General features: G+C 33.9%; 1 protein-coding gene across 1 annotated transcript in view; it reads right to left on the minus strand.

Moving 5' to 3' along the window:
- Positions 1-19,231, minus strand: part of RTTN (rotatin) — a 235,447-nt gene that overhangs the window by 108,346 nt on the left and 107,870 nt on the right. Inside the window, exons 28-31 of the mRNA XM_051973949.1 lie at positions 10,407-10,626; positions 7,846-7,974; positions 7,274-7,372; positions 2,978-3,136 (exon numbers count right to left, since the gene is read on the minus strand). Coding sequence (XP_051829909.1) covers positions 2,978-3,136; positions 7,274-7,372; positions 7,846-7,974; positions 10,407-10,626 — 607 coding nt within the window. The remainder of the gene's footprint in view (positions 1-2,977; positions 3,137-7,273; positions 7,373-7,845; positions 7,975-10,406; positions 10,627-19,231) is intronic.

Consider the following 19,231-nt stretch of genomic DNA (forward strand, 5'->3'; position numbering starts at 1 on the left):
AAGTCTTACACTGCTTCCATTTCTAGCCCCTCTATCTGCCAGAAAATAATAACAGTTCCTAAGACCTTAGGTTTTTTTGATGTTAAGCTTCAAATCAGTTTTTATACTCTCCTTTATCATCCTCATCAAGAGGCCTCAACTCCTCTTTGCTTTCTGCCATTAGAGTGGTATCATCTGCATATATGAAATTGCTGATATTTCTCTTGGCAATCTTAATTCTAGCTTACTATTCATCAAGCCAGGCATTTTGCATGATGTACTCTATAAGTTAAATAAATAAGGTGACAATATACTTCTTTTCCAATCTTAAACTGATCAGTTGTTGCAATGTTTGGCTCTAACTATTATTGCTTCTTGATCTCATATATATTCCTAGGAAATAAGCAAGATGGTCTGATGATCCCATCTCTTTTAGAACATGCTACATTTTGCTGTGATCTCCACAATCAAAAGCTTTAGCATAGTCAGCAAAGCAGATGTAGATGTTTTCCTAGAACTCCCTTGCCTTCTTTACAATCCAGTGAATTTTGGCAATTTGGTCTCTACATTCTCCGACTGAAAAATACTCTGCTCTTCTGCTAATTCTTGGTTCATGTAATGCTGAAGCCTCCCTTAAAGAATCTTAAGCATAAATATGCTGCATATGAAATGGACACAACTATTCAGTAATTTAAACATTCCTTGGCATTGCCTTTTTTTAGGCCTGGGACATACACTGATCTTTTTCAATTTAATGGCCACTGTTTTGTTTTCCAAATTTGCTGGCATATTGAGTATAGCACTTTAATGCATTATCTTTTAGGGTTTATAACAGCTCACTTGGAATTCCATCACTTCCTCTAGCCTAATCGTTAGTAAAGCTTCCCATTTGATTTCATTTTCCAAGATGCCTGGCTCTAGATCAATAACTACAGTACCATGGTTATTGGTAATATTAAGAACTTCCTTTTATAATTCTTTGGTCTATTCTTGCCACCTCATCTTAATTTCTTCTCTTTCTGTTAGGCCCTACAATTTTTGTTTTTAAAAGTGTCCATTTTTGCATGAAAATGTCTGTTGACATTCTCTAATTTTTTAAAAAAAGATTTGCCTTTACCTTTCTATTACTTTCTATTTCTTTTCACTAAATATTTAAGAAAACCTTTCTTCTTGCTATTCTCTGGAATTTTGCATTCAGTTAGGTGTATATATATCTTTTCCATTCTCCTTTAACTTTCACTTTCCTTCTTTCCTCAGTTATTTGTAAAGCCTCATCAGATAATCATTTTCCTTTCTTGCTCTTTTGTTCCTTTGGAATGTTTTTTGCTGCTGCTTCCTGAACAATATTGCAAAGTTCTGCCCCTAGTTCTTCAGGTACTCTATCTACCAGATCTAATCATTTAAATCTATTTATCACATTCACTTCACATTTGTAAGAGATGCTGTTTAGGTCATATCTCTATGGTCTGATGGTTTTCCCTATTTTCTTCAATTTAAGTCTGAATTTTGCAAGAAGTTGTTCATAATCTGAGTCACAGTTAGCTCCAAATCTTGTTTTAATGGACTGTATAGAATTAATGCAACTTTAGTTGCAAAGTATGTGATCAGTCTTTCATTAACTATATGGTGATATCTATGTGCTAAGATGCCTTTTGGGTTGTTGAAAAAAAAAGTTTCCTATTACCAGAGTGCTATCTTGACAAAATTCCATTAGTCTCATCTATGCTTCATTTTGTTCTCTAAATCTTGTTATTCCAATTATCTGCTGGTTTTCTGTTTTAGCATTTGATGAATGTGATCTTTTTGAGAGATATTATTTCCCAAAGATGCTACATGTCTTCATCAAACTGATCAATTTTGGTGTCTTTGGTTATCAGTGGCTAGAGTACAGACCTATATTACTGTGATGTAGAACACTTTGTCTTGGAATCAAAGAGATAACATTCTGTCATTTTTTAGATTATATCTCAGTACTACATTTTTCATCTTTATTAACTATGAGGGTTACTCCATTTCTTTTAAGGGATTATTACCCACAGTAGTATATATAATAATCACCTGCATTAAATTCATCTACTCTCATCATCCATTTGAATACACTGATACCTAACATGTCAATATTTAATCTTTCCTTCTCCAATTTGACCACATTCAGCAAAAGAGATGACATCAGAAGATGAGCCCCTCTGGTCAGAAGGTGCCCATGTGCTACTGGAAAAGAGTGCATATTAACTACAAGTATCTCTGATACTAATGAAGTGGCTTGGCCAAAGTCAAAACGAAACTCAACTGTGGATATGCCTGATGATAAAAGGAAGATCTAATGCTGTAAATATCAATATTTCAATGTAAGATCTATGTCATCTCTTTATTCCTTGGTATATGAAATAGACACAATTGTTCAGTAATTTAAACATTCCTAGACAATGCATTTCTTTAAGCCTGGAAACATACACTGATCTTTTCCCAGTGGCCATTGTTGTGTTTTCTAAATTTGCTAGCATATTAAGTGTAGCACTTTAATGCTTTATCTTTCAAGGTTTAAAATAGCTCAGCTGGAATTCCATCACTTCCTCTAACTTAATCTCTTTGTCTATGGGGATTTCCTGACAAAGATACTGGAGTGATTTGCTATCTTCTTCTCCAATGAATCCCTTTTTGCAAGAATTCTAATTCTGACTTGTCTATCTTGGGTAACTCTGCATAGCATAAGTCATAGTTTCATTTAGCTCCATAAGCTTCTTTATCACAATAAGATAGTGATCCATCAGAGATCAGTAGTCTCTAAAGCACATCAAATAGCAGTTATTACAGCATCAGAAAATGTTACACCTATTGTGAACTATATAATGTACAAAGCACTAAGGATTATACCATCTATGAACAAATTTTAACTATTTCAAAAAGAAAAAGTCAAACATTTCCACTTTTGTGAGTTGTATATGAGATTAGATTATTGAATTAATACACTTTCAAATGAATAAAATAGGTGACGTACCTCTCTGCGAACCATACTACATTCTGAATGATCCAGAAGAATGTTCACCACCATAGCCCAAAGTCCACCAGAAATGTTTTGACAACTCTCAGCTAAGGCAATACATCCATCTTTATCAGAAGTTAGACTTGCTCCAATTGCCAGGGAAGTGAATCTTACCTAGTAAATAAAATTAAAATATGTTAAACTAAACTTTTTTACTGATTTCTACAGGTTTTAGGATATTTCAAATAGAACTTAACTTGATTCAAGTAGTCTAACATAATTAAAAGCTGCTCGTTAGGATCCCTTTAATCACCACCCCTTTAAGGAATTTTTCATCCTGCAAGACCATATCAGTCTTGATATTCATACCTCATCAGTACCATCTACTCTTGGTTCCCCTCTAAGTGGAGGACAAAGTGAAGAGTTTCTCTAAAAGCCTCCATTTAAGGTAGGTGCATAGACTCAGCATCTGTGTAGTTCCCATATGGATGTACTCTTTGAATACATAATTCTAAATGATTACTAGGGTATTGGCTACATAGACAAAAATAAATAAAAATAACTTTCACAAACTGACTGATGATTTATATTTTTACAAGAATCATAAAGGAGTCTACTACTTTTTAAGGTATCCTCAGGGATAGTGAGCAATATATATTCTTAACCTACTTAGTGGGAATGAATTGGACAATCTTTCTACCACATAAGTACATATTATACTGAATAGCACCTAAGAAAATGAAGCAAAAAAATAGAAAAATTCATGCTACATGTCATAATTTTAAGGAAACTCTGGCATTTTTAAAAATGCTTCAACATCCTTGAAAATAATTAACACAACTCTATTTATTTAAAAGTCCCAAACTATACTATGTGATGACATAAAGAAAGATCATTTGACAAAATCCAACACTTATTTACACCAGAAACTCTATGAAGCATGACCAAGAAATCTTTTTAAAAATATGCATATCTAAAATCAAAAAGTAGCATCATTAGAAATGGATAAATATTAGAACTTTCCCAAGAAATAAAGGGATAATAGCAAGATTGCTTTTTTTTTTCACCACTATTATATAACATTGTTTTAGATGCTATCAACATCAGTAAACTAACCAACAGAAATTAAAACCACAAATATAAGGAAACAAAACTTTCCTATTTGGATACAAGGGTTTATAAAAATCACCTTAGTGAGATTTATATTGATCCTTATCATTTTTTTATTGATCCTATTTACAATTAATTGATTTTATCCAGTAATTTCTTAAGTCATGATCCTTTGTCTCTAATCAGTTGGTCTGTAATGGGAATAAGCTTAAAAAATCCAGTTCTTCTGCCAATCATTTCTTGCCTCAAGGTATTCAACTGATCATAAAGGATGTGGGTGAAAACAATAGAGCTGAGTCTAACATCTTTACATCATGTTATCCTTCAAGGATATCTGGTCTACTGTCCAAAAATATCTAGTCCATGATCTCTAAACATTGCAAATGTACTAAAATAATGAGCCCATCTTAGTCTCATGAAATAAGAGAATGTGGGAGTAGGTTCGTTGCTAGGCCTATTATCAAACTTCCAACCAATCATGTCATTTCCTGTGCTTCATCTTTGTAACCAATTGCGCCTAGTCCCATATCTTCAACTCTGTTCTGATATTTGTTCTGTCCTCTCTAAAACCTGTAGAAGGTGAGCTATCCTTCTGTTCATACTCTTTGGAATAAATGGAAGAAAGCCATTGACCCGGTTTTTGAGAAGCATCAGGACTCCTATAAATAAATGTTATCTTGCTAAGAGAATTGCTTCAGTTTCCCATTTCATTAAGTTTCTTTCTTTTTCTTTCCTTTTTTTTTTTTTTTTTTTTTTTGCTGAGGCAATTGAGGTTAAATGATTTGCCCAGGGTCACACAACTAGGAAGTGTTAAGTGTCTGAGGCCAGATTTGAACTCAGGTCTTCCTGACTTCAGGGACGGTGCCCTATCCATTGCACAACCTACTTTCATTATGAAACTTTCATTAAGTTTCAATCAGGACATTAATAAATGAACAAAGAATCAAACAGAAATAACTAAAAGATTCCATAAAATATGACATAAAAGCAAGCCCCCAAAACAATATTTCTTTGTAGTAATAACAAAAACAAAGAAGGAATAATAGAAAGGAAAATACCATTCAAAATTACTACAAAATGTATTCAATATTTGGGATCTAATCTTACCACAATATTTTTAAGGCTCATATAATTATAATTTGGAAAACTGAAATAATTGAAAGAAAAATTGTTGCTTATAGTTAGGCTATGCCAATATAATAAAAGGACATTACTATATAAATAATTTATGATGCACTGCAATACTTAAACTACAATTATGAAATTTATTTCAAACAGGAAGAGGTTGCTTGAATTTCAAGGCAAATAAGAAAACAGATAAGTACGATGGGGAAATAGTACTTAATGATCTCAATTTGTACTATAAAGCAATCATCAAAAAACTATTAGGTAATAGTTAAAACATAGTAAAGTAGAGCAATGAAATATAACAGATAATCAAGAATTAGAAATAATCAAATTCAATTACCTGATGTTTGATAAACCAAGGAATATAACTACTTGAGTGAAAGACTACCTATTTGACAAAAAGTACTAGGGAAAAATGGAAAGAAGTTTAGCAAAAATCAGATTTAGACCAGCATATTACACCTTATACCACAATCATTCTAAATGGATTTATGACCCAAATATAAACATTCATATCACTTAACAGAAAAATGGATGGAGATACCTTTCAGAACTATGGGGGTTGGGTGGAATTCTTAAGCAAAGACTATAAGTTACAAAAGATAAAACAGAAAATATCAATTACATAAAACTGAAAAGCTTTTGCACCAATAAGAATGAATCCTAGTTTCCAATTAATGAAGGTATAAGTTTTCACAATGAAATAATGTTAAAAGTGATAAATTATAATACTATACCATAAAATATTTTAAATGATAAACAGCATATCCCCAAATAATGTTGAAAGAAAATTTGCATTATTAAAAAGAGTACTCAAGATGTTTTTTAAAAAAAATTTTAAGTACAATTTAGGTGCTTTGATTTTTAAATTTAGATATTATCTTTTCTTGTAAAATTGAAAAAAAAATTCCTTATTCCTTTATTTTTATATTACATTAAAATATGATTATGCATCCCTCTCATTTTCCCTAACAAATCAGCCTTCCCTTGTGACAAAGATTTTTTAAAATAATAATAATAAAATTCAGTAAAAGCAGCTGACTCATCAAATGTATTAAACAGTATATGCAACATTCCACTAGTGAATGAGAGATAAATTTTCTCAAGTCTCTTCAAGAGCCAAGGTTTGTACATTTTGAGATTTTATGATGTCACAGATGCTCTGTTTAACTGTTTCTTTTCATTTACATTGCTGTCATTGTAGAAGCTGTTTTCCTTGCTTAGCATCTCTACATCAAATCACATGTTTTTCTGTGTTTCTTTGATTTCCTTTCATAAGGTGCAATAACATTCCTTCACATTTATTTATTATAATTTGCTTATCAATTCTCTCTTTAGTCAGCACTTTTTACTGTGAATAATTTTTATGGAATAATTTAATGGAGTAATATTTATAGGAACTTTCTATCTTTTACCTTCTTAAGGTCAAAGTAGAACAGATATCTCTGGAACAAACTGATATTTTAGTCACTTTTTTCTCACAATTCCCAGATGTTTTTCAGAAAGGCTGGAATAATTCACAACTTCATCAACAGGGGATTGGTATGCCAGTCTTCCTATTACCCTCCAACACAGACTAGGACTCCTACACAAACCAGAGCAGCAGGAACAGACATCCTAGGAAGGAGAAGGCAGTAGGAAGAAATATTCTGGGAAAAGAACTAGGGAAAGAGGGAAAATAGTCTCACAGAATAGCAAAACTGAGAAACAACAGTACTGAAAGCAGTAGGAATAGAATGACAGTAACTTCAGTATAAGGATGAGTCTCCATATAGAGAAAAGGTTTATTATAACTAAGGAATATTATAAAATAGGTCACATATTGGGGTTTCCATCTCTTTAGTTTAATATATGTATAGGTATAGGTATGTATGTAAGTGTGTATAGAAATATGTAAAGTATGTGTACATGTGTGTATAAGTATATATAAATATATATATATATATATACACATATATATGTATTATTTAAATAAAGCCACTGATATGTTTCTGCATTTGAAATGTTTTTATTTTATACCTTCACACATAATTAAAAATAACATAAAAGTTGAGATCCCAATTTTATACTGACCTCTGGATCCCTATCAACCCATAATGGAATCAACCAAGCCAGTCCCTGTTGATTAAGATTGTTACTGTCATAAGGCAAGGACCACATTGAAATCCAATCCTACATTAAAGAAAGAAAAATTAAATTTAATAAATTAATTTTAAAAGTATCAAACACTGAAGTAAATAGATTGTAGATTAATTCTACTTTTAAAAATAACAAAAAAGGCAATAAACAATATTTAGCACTGCTTTTAAAAAGTTATTTAAATGAAACGTTTCTAAAAATCAGGCACTGAAATTTGTAATTAAAATTATAAGCATATTTTTCTAAATATGATTACTTAAAATTGAGTTATTCTATTGAATGCAGTCATTACTTTTAAAAAATACAATTTAAATGAAGCCCATATTAATTTAAACATCTTAAAATTCTAAATAATATCTTAACTGATTATCACTTTGCTTTATAAAAGGGAAATGAAAAGAGATATATTTTCATTTAAGAACCCACTTCCAGAACTCTTAACAGCAGTTTGTTTTTTAAACAAACTATACAGATGACAAATCAAGGGCAGCTTTGAGGTCTCTCACCAAGATTTTGGCTTGATTCATCATCTCATGGGACAAATGTAACAAGCAAAGAACTGTGCTCTTTGTGACACCTTTTCCCATGAAAGACATAGCCGTTCCTCCTCGCTCCACATAGAAGGAAGAAATAACCTGAAAATCAAATATAAAACAAATGCAAAGTAGCTTTACTAAGAGTAGCATAAAAGAAGAAAAGAAAATTCTACTGATGTCAATGAACTGAATTCTGACCACATAAAAAGATAACCTTCTTTTGAAATGTATTTTTCCTTTAGAATTTGGATAAAAGATATATGGTATGCTCCTCTAACAGAATCTTAGCAAAATTAATGACGTGATTTAAAATATATTGTCACATTGCTTAACTTTCATACCCACAACTTGATTCTTATTTAAGTTAAAATAATGTAACATTAAATTAGTTATTTAAACAAATGGATATTTAATTGAATATCTATTAAATGCCATTTGGCTATTAGAAAAAATAAATGAAATATGGTTGAAAGAATATTGATCTTAAGTCAGGAGACAAAGTTTCAAATGTTGGCTTTTCCACTTACTAGCCTTATGATCTTAAATAAGTGACTTCATCTCTCTGACAGTCTCCTCAACTGATCAAATAATACTTGTATTACCCACATCATAATGTTGTTGTAAGGAAAGTGTTTTGCCAAATGTAAAGTAACACATAACATGAACTATCATTATAATTTTTAGCAAGGTGAAGAAGTCCAAAGAGCACTGGATCGAAAATCAAGAAATATATTTAAAGATAAGCTAGAACAATTCTAGTTCTTTGACCCTGGGCATATCATGGAAACAAAGACTTTTAGAGTTTGAAGAGATCTTGGAAATTATCTAATAATATTAACTAGTGCTTATAGCTTTAAGGATTTCAAATCATTTTCAAATATCATCTCATTTTATTCTCAAAAAAATCCTGAGAGGTGGGTGTTATTATCTGTTTTATAGATGAGGAAACTGAGATACAGAATAACACAGCCCCAGGTAACACAACCATACGTGTACTGAGGTTGAATTTGAACTCAGACCTTCCTGACACAGTATCCTCTGTGCCACCCAAGCTATCTAGTCCAAAATTTTTATTTTCCTGATGAATCACTAAGGACTGGAAAAGTTAAAGTAAAATGTTAAAGATTACAAATGGAGAAAGGCTGCTGGTAAGCCAGATAAAAGAAGATTAAATCTAACTGTCCACATTGATGTGTCAATACTTATAACTATGTGTGACCTAAGGAAAAACATATAACAAGACCAGTCTCATCATCTCTAAAACAGAATGATATTTATAGTATATAACTTAAATGATTTTTATGAGGAAAAGCTCTGTATAAACTTTAAAGTGCAATATAAATAGAAATGTGAATTTTCTTCTTTTAAAAAGATATATAAGATCTTTTGACTGTAACTAATCCCACTAGATTCCTCAGAACTCTGTCACAATCCACTTTTCATTTGAAATGCTATGCTGAATATCCTATAATCACAGCATATCACATTTAAGACTCTAAGTAACAAGATTACATTTTTTTTCCCCTTTATTCAGAGTACTTATCAACTTGGTATCTCCATTTCTGTCAGAAATTATCTCAATGAATTTGGAATATATCTTAATAAGAAATACATTTGAACTTCAAATTGAACCCCAAAGTGATTTGGAAATCCTTCTATTTACTTTTAATATTCTTCCTTAAGCATTTCTAACTATTCAATCAAAACTTAAATCTATTCTAGTCAAGCTGTTTTAGGGACTATTTTTGTTGATTAGTACAGGATAACTAAGGGTTAATTTGTCAGTTACTAAAAAAAGTCTGGAAAAAAATAGAACATTTTTGATGTATTAAAGAAATAACAAAAACATTATTAAGTTTAAGAGCAAAATATAGCAGGCTAGACTTTAAATGAAAACATATAACAACATAATACAAACTTGAAACCACAGCAATGATCAAATTCTTCTTTCTCCTTCACTTTAAATTATATTCTGTTATGTTAAGCTAAAGGCTGAATATCTATTCAAATGTCAATATTTATACTATTACTTATTTAAAAAGGCAGCTAATTATTCATTAAACAGTATGTTAAAAATTAGTAAAAGACCCCTAAATTTAAATTTGTTTTTTTCTAAATAGGGGAGATATAGACTATTTCTATATGCATTAATTAAATTGGGTTATGATTATTATTGATGTTTGTTCTTATTCTCATCTGCAACTAGTTAATGTAGAATCCTAAATGAGAAAACTAAATTCAAAATCTTAGTTTCAAATATGTAGCGATTGTTTTGTTTTGTTTTGGCTGACAATTGAGTTTAATTGACTTGTCCTGAGGCACACAGCAAGTAAGTATTAAGTGTCTCAGGCTAGATTTGAACTCAGGTCTTCCTGACTTCAAAATCAGAATTTATTCACTGTACCACCTAGCTTCCCCTTAAATGTAGCTATTGTGAATGTTTTCAAAAATTAATAAACCCATAACAAATATCAAAAATAGATTTAATGATACCAAATAATAATTACAATAGCAATAGAAAGTATATCTACCTCAAGAAGGCCTGACAAGTATTTTGTACAAACTGAGAATGGCTCAGTTACAGTGGAATGAGAACTCCAACCTGGGACTGCTGTGATATGAACCATTACTTGTAATGTTCTCTCCAGGGAGGGTAGTCCATAAAAATGAGGTGCATCTGTTACTCTCAGGCATTGTAGCAGTTTCAGAGCCAGCTGTGTCTTGAAAACGTAAATAAATTCCAAAGACTTCCTATGTATAGAAGAAGGGAAAAAAATAATTATAGCACAGATGTAAGTCAATTTAATGGTCCATTTTATTACATGTATGGAATGACTTGTTACTTATTGTTATCATACAAGTATAAAAGACATGTCAAAAAATATTCCTTTCATAAAGTAAATATCCTTATGTAAAACAGTAAACTATAATTAGAGGATATTACATATAGCTTAAAAAATTATGTTGGAAAAATAGTAATCAGTGTAACTACTAAATAAAGATGAACCAATAATTGTGCCTTGGACTTTAAAAACTTGAACTTTATAGATTAAAAAGAGCCCTCCCCCGCCCAAATCATGTTATTTATCTTAAAAATTATCTCTATTTAATTTAAATATATAGTGATTTATATACATTTAGTTGAATATATGGTGATGTCTTCCTAGAAAAACAAAATTTTAAATAGTGCTTTAGTAAAAATTAATACCATTATAAGCAACCTACTAGTACAAAATAAAATCACTGAAGTTGTAAACTACTAAGAAGATGGCAGAGTAAATAAAAAGTAACCAAGAAAAGTAAGTCAACTATCCCAAATATCAAGAACAATTAAATTCAACAGTTCAAAAAGAAAAAAATGAAAGAAATCATTACAAAGCAAATTTTACAGGAAAAATAAACAAACTAAATACCATCTCATCAGTCTACCAGTTTTACTGTTCTTACCGTTATTTCAACCCCCTCTTCCAAAGCTTATGAATGCACCAAATGATGATGCTTAATGAAATTTTAGACATGAAAATTTTGAATCGACTTTGGAATTGCTGAGGATGTCATCCTCAAGTTTTCACATTCTCTTATCCTCCTCTTTCCATATATAGTCAATATCTGTTGATTTCACATTTGCAACATCTCTCTAATATATTCTCTTTTATAATTCTGCCACCATCCATGCAGATCCTCAACTCCTCCTGCTTAAATTATTACAAAAGCCTACTAAGTTCTTCTTTTAAGTCTGTCCTCACTCTAGTACACCTTCTATTCAGCCATAAAAGTGACTTTCCTAAATCTCAGGCCTGACTATATCACCCAAAATACACACACACTCTCTCTGTCTCTCTCTCCCTCTGCCTTGCTCCCTCCCTCCTCTTTCTTTGTCTCTCTCTCAACTCCAGTATCTCCCCATCACTCTTATCATTTCTAGGATAAATTATAAAATTATATTTTATCAATCTGGCATTCAAAACCCTTCATAACCTATCCCCCCTCCTCCATTTTTCTAGTCTTTTTATACCTTCCCTTCCCTTCCTCTCAAGCCCCCAAATTCTTCAATACAGTAATACTGGCTCACTGGCTATTCTTCACAGAAGATATTATTTTTCAATTTCAGGCATTTTAACTGGCTATGCTCAAGCCTAGAATGCTCTTCTTCCATATTTCATTCTCCTGGATACCCTGACTTCTTTCAAGTTCCAACATAAATCCCACCTTCTACAGGAAACTCTTCCTGACACTTCTTGATTCTAATACCTTCACTCTGTTGCTTATTTCTGATTTATTCTGGGTCTGACTTGTTTGTAAATTGTCTCTCCCATTGAGTTGTGAATTCCTTAAAGAAAGTGTGTGGCTTATCTTTCTATGTATCCCCATTACTTAGCACAGTGCCAGACACAAAACAGATGCTTTATAACTGACTTTGGGGAAATCTCTTTACTTGTCTGAGTTTCAGTTCCTCAATCTGTCAAATAAAGGAATTGGAATATTGGCCTCTACTCCTGTCAGAACTAAATCTATGTTACTATGATTATATGATAACCTCCTGTTTATATCAGGAAAGGATAAAAGAAAAAAATCCAAGAATAAAATTTATACCTTCAAAAGAGATTTATTAAAGGATATTCTTTACCACCAATCTGAGATTTATAGGACAATGCAGAATGACATGCTTCAGATATCCAAGTCTGTATCCAAATTGGGAAAATAATGAAAGTTCTTCAAATTCTTCATTCTCCTTCTCTTCTTCCCTTTCTCCCTCTTTTTTTCTTCTCCTGCTTTAGAGAAACTTTCCAGCTTTCTCTCTTTTTTACAAGAAAAGTATTCAATGTCTGATGATGTTCTCCTTTTGGGAGAGTTTCAGTATAATGATTGTTGGATAAAAGAATGCTATTACTTCTACCTCCAAATCTATACTTTGGGGTCTTTAAGAATAATAACTGGTCAAGGAGCATAAGGGTATGAAATTGGAATATTTTCTAATTTATTCAAGGTCAGTCAACAAGGTGGTGTTAGCTATGATACCAGGTTCTGTGAAGTGCTAGGCCATATGTATGTATACATTTAACTATGAAGCTACTATTGAGGGAAAAAAGAGGGAGATTTTCTCAACTTCTTTTAGAAACAAAAGTTAAAAAAAAAATTTAAGAAATAATTGTCATTTACAAGAGTCAATTAATATGGGAAGCAATCTTCCAAGGAATTCTTTTTAAATTACTGGCAAGGGCCAGTACTGACCTCGGATTGTTCACTTAGAATAATGATCCAAAGACTTAAGGATTCCTGACACTATTCTTATGAGAGAATGCTACTTTTTTGTATTCATCCTCAATCATTCGAATTTTTTTCCAAATTTTTAGACAGATCTTTTCAAAAATATGAATTTCTCAAAGCCCCTCTGCAACATACATGTTGCTTTCAGCAGCTTTCCACATCATAATTTCTTGTTGTTTAGAATCAAATCCACAACAGTAGTTCCCTCTTCCCTCATAGCTTCTTCTACTTTATGAAAGACGTAATTACCATTCTACTTTTGACCGAAAAAGTTACAGTAAGTATCTAGATAAAGTAAGGCCCCAAATGGTACAGTATCAGAAAGTCATAAGTTCCAAGTAGTCTTACAGCATACATCTTTCAAAATATCTCTTCTCAATGATCATTACCCAAATGTTCTCCATCAAGTTTCTCTACTATAGCTCCTAGATTTCTTATATATCTCTTAATATACTATGTTACTAACCTATCTCTTACCCTTATTTTTATATATTCTGTTCTTTCTGATTAAGATATATCTTTCATGAGCTATAGTCTAGTCAGGAGAGCTATATATATATTGCACTATTTTCCTCTTAGTATTAAGTCCTCTAGTATACTGTTAATTACATACAAATTATGTATTTTTGTAAAGATATCTAAAACTATGGATTCTATCTCTCTTTAATATCGTCTCCCAAGAGTTACTAAACATTTCTGTTACTTCTCTTTCTATATTATACTTGGTAATCATTACAGTACCAGACTTGTAAGAACTATGCAGGCCATTTTATATGTACAGCTAGCTCTCTATTTTCAATTTAAAGACTTCTTTATTACATTTTCAAGATACTAAGCAAACCCATGTTTAAGAACTTTTATTATGTATACTCAATCTCATACTCTCAGAGTCCATCATTACTATATATGAAGCTATGATCCAAAATTTCAAATGATGTTGGCTCAGATATAATTTTTAGTACAAAACACTGGGTTACTAATGCACTGTTGGTGGAGTTGTGAACTAATTCAATCATTCTGTAAAGCTATGCCCAAAGGCCTATAAAACCATTCATACCCTTTGATGTAGCAATGCCACTATTGGGTTTCTATCTCCAAAGAAATAAAAAATAAAAAGGACCTTTATATATAAGAAATATCTGTGGTGGCTCTTTTCTGGTGGCAAAGAATTGGAAATTAAAGGGATGTCCACCAAGTAGAGGATGGCTAAATAGGCTGTGATATGTAATTGTGTTAGAATACTATTGTGCTATAAGAAATGATAAACAGGATGTTCTCAGAAAAAACCTGGAAAGAATTCCATAAGCTAATGAAAAGAGAAATATACTATCTACAAAGTAACATCAATATTACAAGAAGAGCAGCTGTGAAGGACTTAACTATTCTCAGCAATATAATGATCCAATTCCAAAAAACTGTTGATGAAAAATGCTATCCATACCCAAGGAAAGAACTGATGATATCTGAATACAAATTAAAGCGTATTTTTTTTTACTTTATTTTTCTTGAAGGTTTTTTTTTTTTTTGTCTATGTTTTCTTTCACGACATGACTATAATAGAAATGTATGACTATGTGTTGCTTGCATTTGCAGTGGGGATGGGAGTGATAAGAAGGGACATGAGGAAGAAGAAAGAGAAAGAATCTGGAATTCAAAGTTTTTAAAATGAATGTTAAAAATTGTTTTTACATGTAACTGGGAAAAATAAAATACTAGATTAAAGCCCAACAAAACATTGTTGTATACATCTTCCAAATCTGCCTAATTCTTCTGAATCCCTTTCTTCCATTCAGTAGTTGTAGCAATCATCTAACCATTAATGGGTGATTTTTTTATCTGATTGTATCTAAGAATTTACATCACTATTCATAGGAGTATAAAAATCTGCAACCTGCAAAGATGAAATTTACTCAAAGAAGAACCTCATATTATCAAATAAATCCAATGTTCAAGTATTCTCCTGTGTCATATTTGTTCACTTTCAAGACATAAGTAAGAACTCTCTTGTCCTCTTGGACAAGAGGTTTGGCCTCTCGGGCAAAAGGTTGTGTTTGGCAGGAGTTAAGGAACTGCTCTAGGTTTCTTGAAATGGCAAGGGGCGTGTCCTGTTACTAGATCTCCTTCTGGTACACAGCACTAACTCCAGAAGCCTCCTTTCTGAGGGCTCTGCCTATGCAGTTCTGAGTGGGCTGGGCACAGGCAATCCTGGAGGGGAGGCAGCTCTCTCTTTCTTGCGCTCCTGCCCTCTTGTTCTCTTGCTTCCTGCTACCCACACTGAGAGAATGACTGAATAAAGACAAAATGATTGCACTTCTTGATCAGTCTGTCTCTGTGAGATCCAGGTTGGACTCCGAAGGCAAGTGACCTGGCCTAGTTGTGGCCACCAAGAGGTGGGCAGATAGAGTAGCCTTAAGGGATGCTACAAGTGGCGCTCAAACTGGGACCATGCAGCTAGGACCTCATCTTATAGCAGGTTTACAGGGTGAGAAGGGAGACAGAACTCTGCTCTAGTTAATGGAACATTTGGTATGGGATAAACTATAGTGTGGGTCCCAGACCAGGAGGTGTTAGAGAAAGAAGTTTATAGAATAGTAAAGCAAGCAGGATTGGAAATTGATTTTAAAAAGTGGGAGGTAGTAGGTAATCATATGGCTTCCTATGATAAGGAAACACTGGGAGCCATCCCAGAATGGCATCACATCATTTATCAAGTGATCAGAAGTACTTTAAGAGGTGCAAGCCGCAATCCATTAAAAGTAGATAATGAAGTGAAAATGGAGAGTCATAAAACAAATGAGGGTCATAAAACAAATGAGGATTGTAAACCAGCACTCACTAGGACTAGCCTCTCCCATAAAATGGAGCAGACAGAAGTTAGGTATGGGAAAGAATCAGGAAGTAAACAAGAAGATAAGGAGGTGGATTGGATGAAAAAGGAAGAGGTAGTGAGGAAGAAGCAAGAAGCAAGAAATGGATATGACAGGAGGAGGCAGGGGATAAGATGAGGAATGAGGAATTAAACAGAGGGACATATGACCTTGAGAACAAAGATGGTGATAAGGCAAGGGAGGAAAAAATGAACAGTGAGAAGGTCACCTCTGTCTCTAAGGCATGGCCTTCTCCTCCATTCCCTACCCTCCCTGAGTAGATATGTCTCCCATCCGCTCCCTCTGTGCCCCCTTGTGGAGGCTTTGACGATTTCCAGACAAGTTTAGGACAAATAATACAGAAAGCTGGAAGGTATGAAAGAAATGAAAGAAATGAGGGTCAAATGCAATATGATGCAGCAGTAGATGCAGCTATGTCCCAGTGTGCCCAACAAGAATTTAGCAAAATTCAAGCTTCTGAAAAGCAGAGGCCCTCAATGACTAAAATTAAACAGGGCCCAGATGAACCTTTTCCTGATTTTGTGGCCCGCTTACAGGTGGCTGTTGAGAGCTCAGTGAATTGAGCTCACTCAGTGAGTGAGAGCTCAGAATTATTACCAGAATTCTTATACAGGAATTGGCATGGGATAATGCTAATACTAACTACCAGAAGGCCATGCTCACTGTAGATGAGGAGGCTGGCCTGGAAGAGATGAGAAAGAGATGTGAGAATGTCGGCTCCAGTGCCTTTCAAATGGATGCCCTTGCAACTGCTATATCTAAAGGGGTTGCAGCAGAAGATCTGCCCTGGCAGTTTGCAGACAAACAGGGGATATTCCAACCCATGGTAGTCACAGGTCTCAGATACAATCTATGGGACAGGGACATATTGAAGGCTTGTCGGTCCTCAGTTTATATATCACCTCCAGAGGATTTTTAATTGGGATCATTAGATATCGGGTATAACCTTTCATATCATGCCCACACCATTAACATGGAAATTTAACACCCTGGTTTGGATACCCCAATGTCCTTTCTCAGTGGACAAAGCCCAACCCTTATGGAAAATTTGTGCAACAACAGTTAAAGGCTAGACATATAGAACCGAAATCCATCCTATGGAATTCCTATGGAATACCCCTGTATTTATCATAAAGAAAAAATCTGGGAAATTCAGAATGCCAGTGGACCTTAGGGTCATTAATGCTACTATTGAAACTATGGGAGCCCTATAGCCTGGCATACCATCTCCTAATCTAGTACCCACTGGCTGGCCAGTTACAGTAATAGACATACAAGATTGTTTCTTCTCCATTCCTCTGGCCCCAGAGGATAAGAAAATATTTGCTTTTACCATTCCCTCTATAAACAATGCAGGACCTGATCTATGCTACCAATGAAAAGTTCTCCCCCCAAGGGATGTGTTTTAGCCCCACATTGTGTCAGATGTACATAGTGCAAGTGCTAGAGCCAATTAGGAAGGCATGGCTTCATGCCACGATACTGCATTATATGGGTGATATACTGTTATCAACGAGCAGTGGGAAAGATCTCTCTATTCTGCTTAAAGACACCATAAGGTTTCTCACTCAACATGGACTGGTGGTAGCTCCAGAAACGATCCAACATAACTATCCCATCATTTACCTGGGGCTTGGCATGAGGACTTCTACAGTTACTAATCAGATACCTAACTTACAATTAGCAAGGTGAATACTCTGAACTTATTTCAGAAACTAGTTGGACAAATTCAATGGTTAAGGGCTCATGCCCCTATTCCTATTTCTTTGATGCAGCCTTTATACGACATCTTGAAAGGAGAGTCTGATCTAAACTCCCCTTGTAAATGAACCTCCTCTGTGAAGGATGAAATTTATAAGATCATTGCTCTTGCTTCTAAATCTGAAACAGTGAGAGAAACCACCTCCTGTAGAGGTCTCTTTAGCAGACCAAAAGTCCTTTCACGGTATTACATCAAGGTAGTAAAATTTTAGAATATGTGTATGTGACAAGACCATACAAGATATTACCAAACCATATTGAAATGCTGGGAGAACTTGCTCTTGAGGCAGTAAAAGTAGCTTCTCATCTAACAGTGAAAAGACCTTTACTGTATTTACCCTTTGAACTGAGAACTAGAGAAGTCATGATACAAACTTATTGGCCATGGGTATATTGCGCTACTCTAAGCCCCCATTCTACATGCTTACTCCTTCCCTTGCTGTCCCATATTATGGTACAGCCCCTCGTAAGACAATTGTTGATGAGCCTGTATGAGGCGCAAACATCGTTACTGATGCTACTAAGAACCGCAAGGCCTCAATTTATCATGAGCGCTCAAAAGAGATTCTGGTGTTAGAGACTCCTTATGAATCCACCAAAAAAATTAGCTTTTCACTATTCTCCAGACCTGTAAAAGATACCCTCAGCCCATTAACATCATATCAGATAGTATATATGTTGTCCAAGTGTTCAGAGGCATTGAGGATGCTGTCCTACAACCTCAGAATTCTTCAATTGCTAACCTTCTTGCTGAATTGCTGCTGATTTTACAGACTAGGAAACATCCCATTTCCATCTTGCATGTGTACCCTCACTAATGCTATACAGGAGGCATATTTGCTGGCAATAAAGTGGCAGACTATACTTTACAATGCTCCCTTCTCATGATCACTACACCCCCTGAACGTGCCTATGAATTTCTCCACTTACCCACTAATTCTCTATGTCACCTTTATGGCCTCACCTGGGAACATGCCCAACAGATAATGAAACGGTGTTCAGTGTGTTCCATTTCTCCTAGTAATGGAGTTACTAGTAAAGAAGTTAATCCCAGGAATTTATTCCCCAATGATTTGTGGCAAATGGATGTGACACAAATAGGCCGTGTGGCCATCCAGGTTTGTATTGATACCTTTTCTAAATTCCTTTGGACCACAGTGGCCTCCCATGAGAACATTCCTTCAATCATTAAATGTTTGTATAGTTGCTTCTCCTCTCACAGAGTTCCTAATACCATAAAGACCAACAATGGGCCAGATTGTATCTCAAAGCAAATGGCCACCTTCCTTGCCACGTTTGTCATTAAACATGTTACAGGGATTTTCTATAATCCACAGGATCAGGCCCTAGTAGAACGGGCCCATCACACATTGATGGCCACCCTTGTTAAACAGAAAGGGGGAGGAAGGAGACAGAATCCCCGATGGCCCACACAGGCA

The sequence above is a fragment of the Antechinus flavipes genome, chromosome 1 (assembly GCF_016432865.1).
Source record: "Antechinus flavipes isolate AdamAnt ecotype Samford, QLD, Australia chromosome 1, AdamAnt_v2, whole genome shotgun sequence".
NCBI classification, from domain to species: domain Eukaryota; kingdom Metazoa; phylum Chordata; class Mammalia; order Dasyuromorphia; family Dasyuridae; genus Antechinus; species Antechinus flavipes.